The sequence below is a fragment of the Zootoca vivipara genome, chromosome 6 (genome assembly GCF_963506605.1).
Source record: "Zootoca vivipara chromosome 6, rZooViv1.1, whole genome shotgun sequence".
In the NCBI taxonomy this organism is placed as follows: Eukaryota; Metazoa; Chordata; class Lepidosauria; order Squamata; family Lacertidae; genus Zootoca; species Zootoca vivipara.
Window position 1 is genome coordinate 32,119,473 of NC_083281.1, and position 19,316 is coordinate 32,138,788.

Here is a 19,316-nt window from a genome sequence, read left to right on the forward strand (position 1 = left end):
ACGCCATACCTACAGCATTCTTACACGGCGCTTTTTCCAACATACCACCGAACCTCCGACTCTGCCCATGCAATGAGGGAATGATAGAAGACTATATACACTTTTTCTTTTACTGTTCCCTATATGACCCTGTAAGATCCAGACTTCTCCTTTCAATCCCAACGACCATCTTACGAGACATCGATCGTATGAAGTTTTTACTGGTGGACGCCAACCCCTTGGTTTCACGTGACGTAGCTATCTATATTTTACAGGCCCTTAAACTCAGGGCCACTTTCCTGGCCAACCAGCCAGGCCCTAGACCTATGTAAATTCCCATTATATTTTTACCCAACACGCATTCCTTTCGCCTTCACCCAACCAGTTGCATTTACTTGGATTTTATATTTAATGTTCTAATTGTATTTGTTGTAGTTTTATTGTTGTGCGACAGTTGCCTGTCTTACTTGTGCTTAGGCCATACGGCTAATGCATTAAATGATGTTAAAGATCTGCTTTAAGTCTCACAGACCTTTAAAGTGAGAACTTCTCAATTCACTGAATGTTAGATGGACTGTATATTTTTACTGGTGCTGGGTGCTTTTTCTATGATGTTTTACACTGTCGCTAAAAAATAAATAAATACTAGGCTGATTCTTACTTTAATCCAGCAATTAATATTCTCTTTTAGTTGTTTCCTAAATATTGCTATTTTAATGTAAGCTGCCCAGAGAGCAGTGATACTGAGAGGCATATCAAGGCTGTTATTAAATAAAGTAACCTTCAAGCAGCCTTGCCAATGCCAGTGTTACAAGGGGAGTTGGGCAAGATTGCCTGGACAGCCTCATCGCCTCCTCATCACTGCAGCCGATACCCATTCACTTACCCTGTCTCTCTGTACCCTAGCCACACTGCCACCTATCTTATTGGACTGGGGCTCTCACCATCATGGGAAGCCATAATCATTACCAATCAGCACCTTGGACAGCTCCCAGTGAACCCTGCTGGCTGAAATAGGGAGGAAAGGGACATAGGAAGCCAATGGCCCTCTGGTCCAGCATCCTATTCTCACAGGGGCCAATTAGATGCCTGTGATAAGCCCACAAACAAGACCCAAGCACAGGACCCCTCTGGCAGTTTCAAGCAACCGGTATTCAAAAGCAGTATCTCTGACTGTCTAGATCAGGGACTAGACTCATATCAGGGCTTAAGAACGCTGGCAGGGGGGCTCACTTAAAGTGGTTCCACGCCCTTGGGAGAGCTGCAGTCCATCTTTAAAGGGCTTGTACGCTATTGTGCAGTTTCATGCTTCCGTGTGGTTGTGGAACAAGAAAGCCCACAGGAAAGTCCTCTTCAAACGGACAGGAAAGTCACAACTTTAGGCCAAAGCAGTGTAGAAGGTGCAGCCAGGGATTCCCTCTTGACTGGGGTGGCCGAGGGATCATCTGAATCAAGAGTCCTCCACGGGTCAACACAGGGACCCTGAGGCAAAGGATATGACACCATCCAAAATGAGAGGGCAAGATAAGCAGAGGCTGCTGCTGCTGCTCTCCCTTCTATTTGCCCCTGTTGCTGCTCACACACTTGGAGAGGGGCAGGTTCACAGGCTGCAACCCTGAAGGGTTGTAGCAGCAGAGCTGGAGGGCTGGCACTGGGCTCCCTGCAAGGGTATAGGCCTCAGCAGCTGCCCAACAATTCCAACTCGGATGCCAACATTGCAAGTCCATTAAGTCCATTTAGAGAATGGTAGAAAAGTTTTGTGTGTGTATGTGTGTGCGCGTGCATGTGTGTCCCGCCCCCATGCAAGAGTTTTCCAGTGATGCTCTTAATGGCCGAGCAAATTCCAAATTAAGCTTGGGAGGGAAGCCACCCATGGCTAATCAAAAGCGAGAAAATCCTGCAATGCGGACTTTCTGTAAAATGCAGATTGGTGACATCACCCATTTGTTGTCATTTATGTATCGCCTAATACCGCTTCTTCGGTGAAAGCAAAACCTTTGTATCTAGACAGGCACTTAGCAGCTATGGATGAGCAGAAGTTTCTGTAAATGGCACATTTAGCATGGTCTGAACCCCCCAGATAAAAGGCAGGTTAAAAGCCTTCTACAGTGATAAAGGTATATCACTGGAGATGCAATTTATCATCCTCGGCTGTCCTTGGTTCCATTTCTTGGGTCAGATGTCTTATCTCACAAAAATAATGGAGAAAGTATAAGGCTGCTGGATTTACAGCTATGGAAACCATCCATCGCACAATGACTGGAGCCCCTTTGCTGAAAATTACTCATTTGCTTACTTTGGGCTGTCATTTTGCTTTCCCCCACAATAGCTCGTGAGTGCCAAATCCACATGACAATGGCAGTGAGCACAGTGTACTCAACATTTCCGTTGTGTTGTTTAGTGTGCTATTCCACTATGCTGATATATGCTTTCGTTAACCCTCAAGACTGATGGCTAGCACACTCTCTACATGGGACCACTCCTGAAGATAAATCGATGCAGAAAGCAGCTCACCATCTCCTTATAGATCTTGGGAGATGGGAACACACACATAAGAAGCACAGAATTTTAGAGTAGGAAAGTCCCTTATAGGTCATCCAGTCCAACCCTCGACTCAATGCAAGAAACTCAGTCTGGCTTATGTCAGCTGTTCTGGGCTGTCAGGTATGCTTTCGGGCCCAATTCAAGTGGATGGATTTAGGGATGAGAGCAGCATATAAAGACTATTAATAAATAAGGTAACATTTAAGCAACACTGCCAGGGTCAGAAAATAAAATAACAATGAAGGCAAACCATTGCAACAATAAACTGCAGATTGTTTCTCACTGAGACACGTAATTATTCAATATTAGAGAAGAGAGTTAAGTTCACAGATACTATTCAAATTTAATACAGTACTACACAATCCATAAGTTCTTCAAGACTTCCAGCACGGGTACATTACAAAACTCCATCAGTTGTAAGAACCTAAGAACATAAGGAGAGCCTGCCAGACCAGCTCAATGATCCATCCAGTCCAGCATCCCATTCTCACAGTGGCCAACCAGATACACATGGGAAACCTGCAAACAGGACTTGGGCACAAGAGCACTTTCTCCCCTCCTATGGTTTCCAGCAACTGGTTTTCAGAATTATTACTACCTCTAGCCATGGGGGCAGATCATAACCATCATGGCTACTCACCATCAATAGCCCTCACCTCCATGAATTTGCCTAATCCTCTCTTAAAGACATCTAGGTTGGTGGTGTTCACTGCCTCTTGTGGGAGTGAGTTCCATAGTCTAACTCAGTGTTTCTCAACCTTTTTTGGGCCAAGGCACACTTGTTCCATGAAAAAAATCACGAGGCACACCACCATTAAAAAAGTTACAAAAATTTAACTCTGTGCCTATATTGACTAATATATATATATATATATATAGAGAGAGAGAGAGAGAGAGAGAGAGAGAGAGCCCAGTTTAGTTTGTGGGGTAAGTCCTAAATCTCAGTGAATTATGACTGTAAGAAACACTTGCCAATTGCTGTGTTGGTTGCAATCTCCTGTAATAAGGCTTCACAAGCCGCTGATTTCTCTGCCAGCACGTGCTCCTCGCCGAAGAGGCCGCTCACTCCCTCGTAGACGCTGCTGGCTGCCCTCCGGAGGCTGTTCTGCTTGTCGGCCCACGGCCTCGTGCCGATCAAGCCCCGGGCGCTGCCAGCAAGAGCAGCGAGAGCGAGACAAACAGCAGCAGCAGCACCCACCGGCCGCCTCTCACGTCCGAGGCCAAGGTGGTGGCTGTTGAGAGCTGCGCTCGCCCCGCGTCGTGACCCGGCCGGCTTCCTTTCTGGCGGGGTAGTGGTGTTTATTGGCGGCCGCCAGGCATGTGACAATGCAAATCGCCCTTCTCGTTGCCGCACGTCGCGGCACACCAGCCAGCGTCTCGCGGCACACTAGTGTGCCACGGAACAGCGGTTGAGAAACGCTGGTCTAACTATGTGCTGCATTCATTAAGTCTGCTGAGAATACATATTTCTTCTTTTGGCCTTTACTCATATGAGGTTGTTGGATTAGATTCTCTGTGAAGACCATTTCCCATATTTTACTGTACAATTTCAATAAAGAGATGCCTTGTAAATCATTTGAAAAACTAGCTACAAATGTCCATGCTGCAATTAATGGTCAAGACTTATATGACCAAAGGAGCATCACCACCCAAAATAAGCCTGTCCATCCCTTAAGTCTGGCTGAACAGATTCACTTAAAGATCCAACTTCTCTCTAAGTCCCTGTAGAACAGGCATCCCCAAACTTTGGCCCTCCAGATGTTTTGGACTACAATTCTCATCTTCCCCGACCACTGGTCCTGTTAGCTAGGGATTGTGGGAGTTGTAGGCTAAAACATCTGGAGGGCCGCAGTTTGGGGATGCTTGCTGTAGAACGTCTGAAAATGTAGATGAGAAAAGTAGACCATGTTAGGCTAGATGGACAAAAATCTGACCCAGCCATGTATATGACAACATACTTTGCTCCTTAACATCACAGAAGACTACAAAGGTTATTCTCCAAATACAGCCATTATGGAATAGAACAAGGCATTTCATGTAGAGGAAAAACTAATTGCTAGCTGGGGAGAATAATTGCTTGGTGTGATGTTAAAATACCCAACTGTGTAAAGGTCAAATCCTGATGACCATTAAGTCGCTTCCAGAGCAGCTCTGCTTTTTAAGACACAGTTTCCATTCACCCCCAGAAATTACCTGCACTGTCATTCCTAGATGTATGACCTTGGTGTTTTTCAAACCTTAATGCATGTATTGTTGGAACTATCTGAGCTTACCAAGCAATCCATGGAGCTTTGCACATGACTGCCAAGTCCTCTTCATTATTCATCACCAATCTCTCGTATCTTTACATCATCTGCAAACTTTAATGCTGCAGCAAATTGCTCCAGATGCTTGTCAAAAACTATATATGTATATTAGAATAGAGCATAAGACCTGTTCCTTCTAACCAGGTTATGATTCAGTCTTCCCCACCCCAGTGCCCTTCAGATATTTTAGAAAACAACTGCCAACAGAACCTGACTCAGAATAAGGCATCTTCCTATGTGTTTGTTTGCTGTGATAGACCTATTTGTACTTATTGGCAAATCCCTTTACCTCACTTTGTAAAATAATACTTTCCCTCTTCTTCCCTTTATATTCAGGTGTGTAATGTATGTATATATACATTTCACTGTGTTTTTATTTTCTCTTGAAAGCCGCCCAGAGTAGCTGGAGCGACCCAATCAAATAGGCAGGGTATAAGTAATAATAATGTTGATGTTCACACATACAAATTTAGTTGGCCATCTCATGCAACTGAACAAATGGACTATGGTTCATGGAAGCTGGTACCAAATGCATTTCTTAGTCTATAAAATGCCACACAAGACTCTTCCTTGTTTCCACTCACCATGAGGAAGATCAGATGTCAGGTGGGGCATGAGGTAGCTCCGGGTCAGCTCCCAGTCAAAGTCATCCTCAACACCTTGGCTATACTCACACTGGTTTAAGTCCCCGTCTTCTTCGAAAGTACAGCCAGCTGTGGGATAGAGATAAAAAGAAACATCGGGATGAAGGACAGCGTATTTTCCCAGAAAGAGAGACACAAAACAAATCTTAAGAGGACACAGAAAACATCAGAGAAAGCACACAAAGGACACAATCGATAGGTATTTCCACCGTTGAAATCCATCCTGCCTTACAGCTCTCGTTTCAAAGAGCTGAAGGAGAACTTGTAGGTCATCTAGCTCAATGCAGGAAATCCAGATTTAGAGCACCGCCAACAGATGGCTGCCCAGTCTCCACTTGAGATCTACTGTCGTAAGCTGTGTGGCTCTGAATACCGGTTGTAAGGAACTACAAATGGGAAGAGTGCTGTTGCACACACTCCCAGCTTTTGGGCTTCCCAAAGGCATCTGGGTTGCCACTATGAAAACAGGATGCGGGACTAAATGGGCCTTTGACCTGATCCAGCAAGCCCCTTATGTTCTAATGTGGTGAACTGTTGCCTTTAATACATGGGGAGGCGGCAGTGGCAGTGGAGTGTCAGAGCCATCAGCATGCAAATTAAGGTCATCTCAGTGTGATGCCAGCGCTTCATAGTTATTTCCTTGCATGGCTCATCCCAACTTCTTCTATCACTTCAATTAGCAAAGCCACCTCACCTGGCACCACTGACAGAACAGAAAATAACAACTTGGACAAAAGAGAATTTGCTAATGTTCTCCCACCCCGTTTCCCCAAATTTAAGTTTCCCCTGCTAGTATGAAACTCGTAAAAACTCCAGGAGTCCCAGCAGGTTCTAGACTCATCAAGATATTTAAAATCAAATCAGAATTCAGCACGGCTAAGCACTGATTAAAGGGGTGGGTATACTATTGTAGGGCCACAAAGATGTAGGGTGGGGGGAAGCAGAGGAGACTACTGAACATAGTAGCCCAGCTCCCCCATAACACTAAGCCAAAGCATGGTTAGGTACCGTGTTTCTCATATTATAAGACACGTCTTATATTTATTTTTCCCTCAAAAAAACACACTATGGCTTATTTTCAAGGGATGTCTTATTTTTTTCCTCCTCCTCCTGCCGCGGCCGGCATTGCTGCTGCTCCTATCACTATGTCTTATTTTCGGGGTATGGCTTATATTCCTTGAATGCTTAAAAATCCTGCTATGGCTTATTTTATGGGGATGCCTTAAAATATGAGAAACAGGGTATAAACCACAAGCTACAGAAAATGTTTGCTCTTGGGCCTTACCTGCATAGTATATTTAAAGCACTATGGTGCCACTTTAACACTCATAAAGGTAAAGGTAAAGGACCCCTGACAGTTAAGTCCAGTCACAAACGACTCTGGGGTTGGGGCGCTCATTTACTGGCCGAGGGAGCCGACGTTTGTCCGCAGACAGTTTTTCCGGGTCATGTGGCCAGCATGACTAAGCCGCTTCTGGCGAAACCAGAGCAGCGCATGGAAACGCCATTTACCTTCCTGCTGGAGTGGTACCTATTTATCTATTTGCACTTTGACATGCTTTTGAACTGCTAGGTTGGCAGGAGCTGGAACCGAACAAAGGGAGCTGACCCCGTCGTGGGGATTCGAACCGCTGACCTTCTGATCAGCAAGCCCAAGGCTCAGTTGAGTCCTGGGAACTGCCATTGTTTTAAGCGTGTGGGGAGTCTTTAGGACAGGCATAGGCAAACTCAACCCTCCAGATGTTTTGGGACTACAACTCCCACCATCCCTAGCTAACAGGACCAGTGGTCAGGGATGATAGGAATTGTAGTCCCAAAACATCTGGAGGGCCGAGCTTGCCTATGCCTGCTTTAGGAGATTCCTATTCCCCTCACAGAGCTCCATGAGAGAAACAGTGGTCTAACAACTCTCAGTACCTTTAACACACTACAACAGATCCCAGGATTCTTTGGGTGCAAGCTATGTCTGCTGAAAGGGGAAAGGCTTTATAGTGTGGCTGTGGCCTTAGGTTACCTCCCATGTAGCATGTGAGAAATCACAAGGCCAGGTTCACACATATAGCTAACTCAAAACACAGCTTAGATCCAGACAGCACAGCAGCAGGCTGACCAGGGGAAGAGCAAAGAAGTGGTGATTTTTTGCTGTGAATACTTGCCTGCTAACTCATGCATGCTTAGCCATGCTTTGGCTAAGCACCGCGTGCAAATGGAACTAGCAGGACTTAAGTTTCCACAGAGGACTGTGCAGTTCTCCACTTCTGCCAGCCAGATCCACTTTTTTGCTACATCACTATGCAGCAATGCTGCCTCAACCACTTTGTAATTGGATGGTTTTGCATCATGCAAAGCAGCACACAATATTAGCAGGCAGGCATTGTTGTTTTAAAGCACATTTCCCTTCCCTGCCCCAACCGATAGCTCACACCTATAAACGGCTAAACGACAACAATCAACAAGCTAGCCAGCCACTGAAATGCATGCATGTGACTGGTCTCACTTCTACTAGGATCATTTCAATGGTGCTCCATCTGGAGAATTTTACAGGACAGGACGACATATAATGGGCTGAAAGCACCACCCACCCAAAGGTCTTGTTAAAAGGGATACAGAGTCTTTAATGGATGAAGGTAGGGCTGACAGATGTCTCATATTTTAGGGGACTGTACTTTATTCCAGAATGTGTCATCTCTACAGAACATTACAGACTGCCTTCCCGATTCTCACCTCCCCATCCCCTGCCCCAGGCTGCTCAGGCAACACAGACGAGGTGGCTTATTTGAGAGCATTTTTTTGATCTGACTCACCTAGAGAGCTGGACCAAACCCAAAACAAAACGAGCTAAGAGCAGACAATGTTGCTGTATTCTAGCACTTTGGTGAAATGAGGCTAGGGGGCCACTACTAAGCATCGATACATAGCTTTAAATTTGTAATGAGCTTTTCAGTGTTTGAGAATGTGCGCTTATATCTCTGCATGGAAGCCTAATGTTATCTCCGCACCCCTCCCAGAGGTGATGGTGGTCATTTTATAATGCATTTCAGTAAATCAGAGCATGTTTTGAGAGGGTGCATATCTGGGAGCTCTCATACTCAAATTGGAGGAAGGAGGTGCGAAAAGGTGTGTTGATGGCCACTAGTTTTCAAATAGAGCATACAACTTCATGGAGGCTATCAACGGCTACTAGACCTAGGAAGCTACCTTTGGTCTATCTACTCCATGCACCCTGCAGGTTTTTATTGTTGGGCTACAACTCACATCAGACCCTCCCACTGTGGTCAACCATCAGGTAAGGTGGCAGCTGTAGCCCAAGACAACTGGAGGGTAGCAGGTTGGGGAAGACTGATCTGCTCTGATTGGCTGTGAATCTCAAGGATATCTGGCATGGGTAATTGCTGTTGGGATTTTCATAGAAAATGTAAAGCATAAAATCAGAAAAGATCCCCCTTATCATGAGGTGCTGCCGAGTGCTGCTCACTGCAACGGGGAGCTTCCTTGCAAGAGGATTTTTAAAAATGCATTTAAGAACATCACCAATAAAGAAATGTCTGCAATTTTTTTTTTAAGGAGGGGGATAATACCTATAGCAATCGGCAAGGTGGAAGGCTTTATGGCTCAGCCTCAGCCTTGCAGAATAAAGTCATTCCCAAATCCATCAAAGCCCTCTTCACACAAGCTGTCAGAGATGAGCAGCCGGGCTATGCTGTTCCATACAGTGATCATAGTGTGTGTGTGTGTGTGTGTGTGTGTGTGTGTGCGCGCACACACACACACACACACACACACACATACACACTCCATATTCTATTGCCTAAGACCTCAGGATGCCAAGCCTTGAAGGCTCTGGGGTTCAATGTAGTGTGTGTGTGTGTGTGTGTGTGTGTGTGTGTGTGTGTGTGTGTGTGTGTGTCCGTCCTGTTAACTGGCACAGCCCAGCTTGTTGAGTGCTGACCTATTGTTCCATTAAAGCCACAGATTACAAGCAGGGCAGTGCTTCAGCAATAATTAATGCTGCCCCCCTGAGCCAACGGGAGCAGGCATATTAAGAAAGCTCTGAACAAGCAGAATGAGAAAAGGCAAATGGCCCCTGAGAGGTCCAGGCAGAACCTATTTATTATTTCGTTACTTGTTTAACAATATCTTTCTGCCTTCCCATCCCCAAGTCACACCGGTCAGCTCTGCTCCCCCAAGGTCCTCCACTGGAGTTTTTAAAAGACATACCACCAGTTCAATATCTCCATGAGGCAATTAGTAGGCTGCTTTCCAGCCCTGATGCAGCTTTGCAGTGAGGAGGAGGAGGAGTTTGGAATTGATATCCCACTTTATCACTACCCAAAGCGGCTAACATTCTCCTTTCCCTTCCTCCCCCACAACAAACACTCTGTGAGGTGAGTGAGGCTGAGAGACTTCAAAGAAGTGTGACTAGCTCAAGGTCACCCAGCAGCTGCATGTGGAGGAGAGGAGACACAAACCCCTGTTCACCAGATTATGAGTCTACCACTCTTAACCACTACACCACACTGGCAGCAAGAAATCAAGAATTGGATGTCCCAACCTTAAAAGAGGGCAGTTCTCTATCTGGGTTGTTTGGTCCTAGGCTGCATTCACATGGCGGGTTATTCTATTTCCCCAGTGCTGCCCTACCTGTTAGTTTATGTGCGATATTCGAACTTTCACCTAACAGAAAAGCCATGTAAAGCTACAATACTGCATGCTTAGCACTTATTTCCGTGTTATTTCCAGAAATAATTAAGAGCATCAGTGGGGAATTAGTCGCTCACAATATGTTGTGGAACTCCCTTCAGCCCTGGCCAGCTGTTCTGTTTCAGGCAGCGGTCGCTGCTAGGGAAAGGGTTCTAGGCCCACGCCTGTCCCAGCTGGATCCGTGGAGCAAAATACTGATCAAGTCAATATGCATAGGGTTGCCAGACTTAATCAGGGCCATCTAAAGCATACCCGGCACCCTGATGCGAAGATCCCTCCGGCGCCCGCCCCCCAGTCCTTCCAGCTTCCTTTGGGTTCTTACCTCTCCAGTCCCAGTCCTCTCCAGTCCTGGCCTTGCACAGAGCGCGCAGGTCGAGCGCCACTGCTGCCGCCTCTGGTGGCGGGAGCTGCATGGGGCTCGGCGGGGATATCTTTGCCGCCTTGCGCTGCCGCCACCGCGGAACTAGCTGAGCTGCTGGGCGAGGCACTAGCCTCGCTGCCGGCGCGGGGCATCTCGCTCGTGTGGTTCTACTGCGGCGCCGGCAGGAGCCGAAGTCGGAGCTGAGCCGGACGCGCAGCTGGCCGCCTTCTACGCGCACTTCCAGCTGGCCCAAGGCAAAGCCGGAGCTGGAGCGGTGCCGGACCAGCAGCAGCGGCAAGCGACAAGCACCGGAAGGTGGGCGCTGCAGAGCGGAACAGGGTCCTAGTGCCCCTGCTCCACCTGCTTACCTCACTGCTCTCCCCTGAGCGGTGCGGCTGGCGGAGGGAAAAGGGAGGCCGCCACGCAGCTCCCCCACTTGCTAGGGTGCCCCTCAGCGCCCCAGCGCCCCGCGCCACTAGAATCAATGGGCGAGCCAGCCCTGGAATCGATAGAGGATAGGACTTCTGTGCCTTTAATTGCCCTGCTCTCTTTTGAGTCTGGAAACCTTAAAGAGAAACCAGCAGACCCTTTGTTTAATTTCCAAGCAAAGGGTCTGCTGGTTTCTCTTTAAGGTTTCCAGACTCAAAAGAGAGCAGGACAATTAAAGGCACAGAAGTCCTGTCCTCTATTGCAGGCATCCCCAAACTTCGGCCCTCCAGATGTTTTGGACTACAATTCCCATCTTCCCCAACCACTGGTCCTGTTAGTTAAGGATCATGGGAGTTGTAGGCCAAAACATCTGGAGGGCCGCAGTTTGGGGATGCCTGCTCTATTGAGTCTGGCAACCCTAAATATGCAGGATCTGCTGAGCAGAGGTAGGCCAGGCCAGAATCAAATTCCTCAAAGGCAGGCCAGCAAAGAGTCAAATTCCAAGGTACAACAAAGCGTCAGCTTCCAGGATGGGTCAGGAAAGGGGGCCACCCCTCATGATGCCCAACCCACATGCAAAGAGAACTCTCATGTTGCTCCAGCAAGCTGCATACACAGACTAAGCCTTAAATAGGGTTTGGGCTTCCTTCAGGCTGTTGGCTCCATCCTCACAATGAATTAGGCTTTCACTCTAAAAGGGAAGCCACTTGCTCTAGAAACATTTGTCTGCAGCCATGGGGAAGCAACTGTAGAGTGTGCTGGGTTTGGAGCTGGTGTCCTCAAAGTTTGAGGATGGTCTGTTCTTTCTGGTGATCAAAATTCTGAAGAAGGAAGAGCATTGAGGTGTGTTTCCAAGGTCAATTTCTGATACCATCTCTTTCTGGGGTCTGTTCTCTAGAAGCACCCCGATCTAGAGGTCACCTTCTGAATACTTTGTTTGTTTGTTTGTTATACCCCTCCCATCTGACTGGGTTTCCCCAATCACAATGGGAGGCTCCCAACAGAATATTAAAAACACAACAAAACATCAAACATTAAAAACTTCCCTAAACAGGGTTGCCTTCAGATGTCTTCCAAAAGTCAGATACAGGTAGTTGTTTATTTCCTTGACATCTGATAGGAGGGCGTGCCACAGGGCAGGTGCCACTACCAAGAAGGCCCTCTGCCTGGTTCCCTGTCACCTCACTTCTCACAGTGAGGGAACTGCCAGAAGGCCCTCGGTGCTAGACCTCAGTGTCCAGGCTGAACGATGGGGGTGGAGACGCTCCTTCAAGTATACTGGGCCGTGGCCATTTAGGGCTTAGAAACATACTGGGAGCTGCTTTCTTGAGCAAAGGTAACACAAAGGTGAGGCCAGCTGGTGCTATTCTTCTTTACTAGACTCTTGACATACAGACTCCAAGAACAGCTGACCCAGCAATGTATTCAACGTTCAGTTCTGTCCTTCTGCCAAGTCTGCAGAGCTGGGAGCTGTGACTTTGCTCCAGACGGCCCCAATCAAAGCAACCTAGCCCTGCGGAGAGGATGGCACAGGCAACTGGGTATGTTCCAGCCAACAGTCTATTAATTACTTATTGGCTTCTGTTGTTCTGTGCGTCAGGCAGCTATTTTGAAAACACACATATCAATGCAAAGTCCTCTTATGCCCTAAAATGGCTTGCAAGAAGGAACAGCTGGAAGTAAGGCAGAATGGATGGCTATCCTATCACCACTCAGTCTTCTCTTCTCCAGGCTAATCATACCAAATTCCCTCAACCATTCCTCATGAGGCTTAGCTTCCATCCCCAATGGCAGTTAAGAGATCTTGCTACAGTCAGTAGGGGAACAAAGCTTAAGGGCAGGATATGGAATTGCTGCAACAGGAATAGTGTCTCTGAGCCCCTGCTCCTTCATTCTATTCCATTCCACACATACATAAATACCAACTTTAGCAAGTAGGAACTCAAATTTTATTTCTTCCACACCTGCTGAAGAGAATGGCATGCAAAAGCCACCTCTCCCTCTCCATGCAGCTTGGCAAAATATAGAAGGATAGATTCCTCGTTTCACATTCTTGGAATGGATAACCATTCATTCCCCTAGGAAGCAGCTCCCTCTCTTCCTCCTTCATTCACCCCTATGCCGCAAGTCATTTGCTTGCTTGATGCAAAACCGAGAATATTTATTTCCACCTCTCAAGCGATTTGGGATAAAGAAGCCAAGCAAGTTCAAACAAACAGTACGATGCAGTCATCTCAAATGCCAGGCCATTTGTCATTTCACAACTTATTCTAATAGAGCTAGGGCTATTAATACAATGGCTGGGGTTGTGTGTGTGTTGGGGGAAGCTGCCACAATTCATTTCAAAGCCAGTAAAAGCACTTTTGGGGGTGGGGGTGGCTGGCTATGGGAAGTGAAACAGAGGACTGGATATTTGACACAGCAGAGCCAGCAGTTCAGGTTTCCAACCCCCTAAAATTAGAATTATTCTGTTCCACAGACTAAGCCATAGAATCATGAAGGCAGACCTCACTTGGATTCCTGCTCCAATCCTAAAATAAGGGCCACATTCCCTCAGGGATAATCTGTTGGGGGGTGAGGCTCAGGCCATAAATTGGTGGAGTTAAAACCATCAATGGGTGGGGCCAGAGCCAAAAATGGGTGTGCCGCCCCTTTCCCCTTTACAGTGGTACCTCAGGTTAAGAACTTAATTCGTTCCAGAGGTCCGCTCTTAACCTGAAACTGTTCTTAGCCTGAGGTACCACTTTAGCTAATGGGGCCTCCCACTGTCGCCACACCACCGCCACACAATTTCTGTTCTCATCCTGAAGCAAAGTTATTAACCCGAGGTACTATTTCTGGGTTAGCGGAGTCTGTAACCTGAAGCGCCTGTAACCTGAAGCGTCTTTAACCTGAGGTACCACTGTATTTCTAACCTCCTGTTGCATGCTGGGGAAAGGGAGTGGCTGGCTGAAAGGCTGAAAAGGAGCACTCCACACTGCAACATTTTGTTAGGCAGTTATTTTCAATGGAAGGGAAACAATAAAAAAAAATGCAGAAAACATCATTCAAACATTCCCAAACTTGGGTCTCCAGCTGATGTTGGACTACAACTCCCATTGAACATGGGACCTTTTGCATAACAAACCATGGCACTCTAACAGCAGTCTCACCAACAGCAAGAAGTTCGCCTCCACCCACGGGGCCCAGCTAGCTTGCAAGAAGCATGAAAACGGAAATCGGGATTGTTAAATGCACGGTAGCACAATGCAAGGCACAGACTTTGAAAGGGCTTTGTCTAGCTAAGCGTAAAGCCTCCCTCTTTCAGCGTTTCGGATAGGATTAGAGGCGGGAACGTCTGTCAGGAATATTAACATGACTAACAGCCACATGCTGAGCAAAGCTACTCAGGCCTCAATCTCCCTAAGCAAGGCCCCCTGCCAGCTGGACGCCATCTTTGGTGCAATTTGTGAAGCACTGTGACTTAGAAAGTACTCGTCTTTAAGCTTCGGGAATGAAAAATGAATAACCTTAAGCTGTAGCACACAAGCCCGTCCAGGTTACCTGGAAAGAAACACCATGCCCAGGTAATAAGTCCAAATGACAACGTTTGACTTTGGTTGCATTTTTGTCCTCGGCTTAATTGGGGAGCAAGCCCCATTGAATTCCATATGAGGACAGATGGTCGGGATGTAGTAGAGAAGGGCCACACCAATTGGCACTGCCCCCTGCACCCAGTACCCATTTGTTCAGGAGGCCATGCGTCACTGCTCACCAAGCTCAGCCTGTTCTCAGCCAGCTCCTGAACTGCCTGCCTTCTTTCCTTCAGCCAGGCCCAGGCCAAACGGTATCATGGTAGCAATCAATTTTCTTCCCCCTTCCCCCTGTAAAACTCAGCAGAGAGGGGGATGGGGACAAAACTGGAATTAGTTGGTTCTGCCTTGCATCGGTTCTGGTTCCATGCACTTTTGATCTGCCAACCTCACCCTCCATTGTCTCCACATCCATCAGTGAAATGGTACAAAAAAAATCATATTTACAAATGGATTGAAATAAGTACCTGTATACCACACACTTTAGGATGAAGTGCATTTCTAAATGCATTTGTTGAGCTAAAATACATGTGTAAATATGTAGTCTGTGATAAAGTATTTCACCTCATCAAATGCATTTAGAAATGCACTTTATACTAAAGCGTGTATTATTTACTGTATATGTATTTATAAATTTTGGCACTTTTTCCCCTTTGGAGGAAGAAAGGGCTGTGCAAAATCCAGAGGATAAATGTCCGTTCTGCTTAAAATGAGGACCAAATGAAATTCTACCCTCATTCTCCCCTCATTTCCTCCATTATCCCTAAATGGCTTTGAAGAGTTCTACTGCTTTTAGTATGTTTGTATGTTTCAAGTGCTTTCAACCTGCTTTTATCATGGGTGTTGTTCTCTGTTAGGCTGTCTTTGGAATTAGTTTGAAAGGCAGCGTTAGATATTTTCAAAATAAAAACATACATACTTACATACGGCCTAGGCCAAGTATACCTGAAGGAGCGTCTCCACCCACATTGTTCTGCCCAGACACTGAGGTCCAGCGTCGAAGGCCTTCTGGCGGTTCCCTCACTGCGAGAAGCAAAGGTACAGGGAACCAGGCAGAGGGCCTTCTCGGTAGCGGCACCCGCCCTGTGGAATGCCCTCCCATCAGATGTCAAAGAGATAAACAACTACCTGACATTTAGAAAACATCTGAAGGCAGCCCTGTTTAGGGAAGTTTTTAATGTGTGACATTTTAATGTATTTTAATCTTTGTTGGAAGCTGCCCAGAGTGGCTGGGGAAACCCAGCCGGATGGGCGGGGTACAAATAATAAATTATATGCCAGTGTGGTGTAATGGTTAAGTGCAGTAGACTCGTAATCTGGTGAACTGGGTTTGTGTCTCCGCTCCTCCACATGCAGCTGCTCGGTGACTTTGGGCTAGTCACACTTCTCTGAAGTCTCTCAGCCCCACTCACCTCACAGAGTGTTTGTTGTGGGGGAGGAAGGGAAAGGAGAATGTTAGCCGCTTTGAGACTCCTTTGGGTAGTGATGAAGCGGGATATCAAATCCAAACTCTTCTTCTCTTCTATTATATTATTATTATGGTTGCGTGAGGCCCACCTGCCACCTCAAGTGAAACATGGCAGAAACTGCTGCTGTTTGAGGGAAATAGGTGGTTTATTGTGGTTAGAAACATAGGAAACTTCCTTAAACCAAGTCAAACCATCGGTCAGTCTACCTCAGTATTGTCTACACCAGCATTATTCAACCTTGGTTGTCCAGATGTGGGTGAACAGCAACTACCAATGTCCACAGCCAGCTTAGCTTGATGGTCAAGGATGATGGGAGTTATAGTCTACCCACATCTGGGGAAACCAAGAAACTGGTCTATGCTGAGTGGCAATGGCTCTCCATGGTTTTAGGTGAGGGACATTCCCAGGAGATGGCAAGGATTGAACCTGGTACCTTGTACAAGCAAAACAGATTCATTGCGATCAAATCCTTCTCATTTATCATAGAATCATAGAGTTGGAAGAGACCACAAGGGCCATCCAGTCCAACCCCCTGCCAAGCAGGAAACACCATCAAAGCATTCTTGACATATGGCTGTCAAGCCTCTGCTTAAAGACCTCCAAAGAAGGAGACTCCACCACACTTCTTGGCAGCAAATTCCACTGTCGAACAGCTCTTTGAGGGTCCTTTGAGGGTCCAGAAAGGAACCAAAGAGCCACAGTCTTAACTAATGTTGGGCTGAATAACCTCCCATTTCACACGGCAATTCATGATGTATTGTTGCCATTCCCAAGTGGAGTGTTCTGTTTAGGAATGCTGCCAGACTGCTACATGCCACATGAAGAGCTAGCAAGGCTTTTACCACGAGAAAAAAAAAGAACCGAAAAAGAAGGAGGATAAAGCCTTTGGAATCTGCTATTAACATTCCACATGTGTGAAAGATATTAGAATGTCTTTGCAGGGTGTCACGAAGCCTGTTCCCCAGATAGAGCCAAAACAACCGGGGCTAAGTAGTCCCACCGCCGTTTAGATTAGGTGAATTACACTCACCGAAGCAGAATAAATCCTGGTTCAACAGGGTTCTAGGCACACACAAAAAATGTCCAACAGCTCCTTCAGGTAAATGAAGCAACAGATGAATGCTGCAGGCCACATTCATCTGTGCTCAGGGACAGAAATTAGTCAAGCAAATATGATCAGTCTTCAATCACATGGTTGTAGCTAAGTCTACAAATGACACATACCGTTAATTGGTTTGTTTGGTTTTCTTACATTGTTGATGTTTCCTTTACATTGAAATGAATGAACCTGAGTTACAAAGCTGCATACACAGTTGTGTCAGTTATGTAAATAGTTACGTAAAATAGCAGACAACAAGATGAATAACTTAGTATGTGACTGAACTGCAGCAGAAGGGAAACAGCGCTGACTGTGATTCATATAGGCTGGGACAAAAATCACTGCTAGGTATCCTTGAGGATAGGGTGTAAGAAGGCAATGATTTGGCGGGGGGGTGTATTTTAATGTCTTGCAATCCTCCAGACAGCAAAGCATATTTATTTAGTAACATAATGTATATATTGCTCACTAGAAGAAAAGACTTTTCTGTAGTTTACAGTAGATAGTCCAACATATTCATTAAAACCACTCATAAAAAAACATTTAAACAAGTTACATAGAAAAAATAAAATATAAGATCACAAATTTTAAAACACTTGTACTTGCTGAAATAATGTGCTAAAACTGATTGTGTATATATGGAGGTATAAAAAGCATTTGAGGAAACGTACATGGTGGAATGCAGATTCAGCCACGTGGCTCTTTTGGAAGCCCAGGGTGGATGTCAGTGCTCAGGAGGACTAAGTTCAACCTGTGGTCAGCAGCCCACATTCACAGCCCAGTGGTAGAGTTTGGATTTGGATTTGATATCCCGCTTTTATCACTACCTGAAGGAGTCTCAAAGCGGCTAACAATCTCCTTTCCCTTCCCCCCCCCCACAACAGACGCCCTGTGAGTTGGGTGGGGCTGAGAGACTTGTGTGACTAGCCCAAGAGAAGTGTGACTAGCCCAAGGTCACCCAGCAGCTGCATGTGGAGGAGCGGAGACGCGGACCCAGATCCCCAGATTACGAGTCTACCGCTCTTAACCACTACACCATACTGGCTCACCACACAGTAGTGGCTGCTGCCCATTGGAACTGGTAGGGCAACAAGCAAGGTGACCAAGAGTAGGTGGAGCCAGAACCAATGGCAGGTGGAGCCACCCCCATGACTGGTTAATAAGCAAGAAGGCAAGCAGGAGGAGGCTGTCTGGGGGGCAGGACAGACTGAATTTGGTGGTCCATTAGTCCTAATGGACCAACCTCCACTAACACAGCCCCTTGCACTCTTTCCTCTACTAGGTACTGGATCTACTTCTGCTACATCACAAATGCTCCATGACATTATGGCGCCTTGCTCGCCTTGAAGTTGAGTCACCATTAAAAGCAAAAAATAAATGCTTCCCTAGTTTTAACAATGCACATTGTTCAGCTCTGCCTGTAGCTACTGGACAAGATTATCAAGGGACACAACCTCATTCTGTCAATGCTGAAGACCATTATTATTATTTTAAAATATTGGCCACTGTAAGAAGCAGAAGATGCTGAGCTGGTGTGACACAATACTTTATTCCAACTGAGTGGCAAAAGGCAGATTTCAATAGATTGCAGCTGTTGGGAAATTCTTGCCGATATTAATGGAAGAAAGTTTAAAACGTTGTGAGTAATTTTACAGAGAGCCAACGGGACTATCCACTCATTTGCTTTGAAGCCGAGTCTACAGAAACTCAACATTCTTCCACCAGTACTGTAGGAGCTCTGAGCAGAAAGCTGCATTCTCTCTCTTTTGTTGGGGGGGGGGTATTCTCAAGTCAGACAGGAGTGCCAAACTACCGTACTCCCAGAGTAGAGATGGAAGAAAAATGAAACTCAGTTTGCATTTAAAGGTGAACTCATCTAATTTGCCCTCTCCAAAACTACGTATGATTTATTTACCACCCTTCATCAGAAGATCTCAAGGTGGTTCACAGATACAAGCCAAAGTGCAGCCATTCTTCAAAATTCACAGACTCTCATTTATTTCACAACAACATTTATACCAAATCAGAAATGTGTTTATTAAGAGAAATCCACGTTAAAATGTTGGTGAGTTTTCATGACAAATCACAATAGAAACATGGAACCCGGAATTTAAGATTGGAAAGATGAGAAATGTAGGGAAGCAAAAATGACTGATTTGTCCATCCTTAGCTTTGAAGAGAACCCTCTTTGGAATCCTGGAGAGCCACTGCT

The 19,316-nt window shown here is 46.2% G+C and overlaps 1 protein-coding gene across 5 annotated transcripts in view; it reads right to left on the minus strand.

Moving 5' to 3' along the window:
* PTPRU (protein tyrosine phosphatase receptor type U) overlaps positions 1–19,316 on the minus strand; it is a 359,555-nt gene that overhangs the window by 215,922 nt on the left and 124,317 nt on the right. For all 5 annotated transcript variants that reach the window (XM_035119522.2, XM_035119521.2, XM_060275729.1 and 2 more), the window contains one exon: positions 5,414–5,542. In XM_035119522.2, coding sequence (XP_034975413.2) covers positions 5,414–5,542 — 129 coding nt within the window. The remainder of the gene's footprint in view (positions 1–5,413; positions 5,543–19,316) is intronic.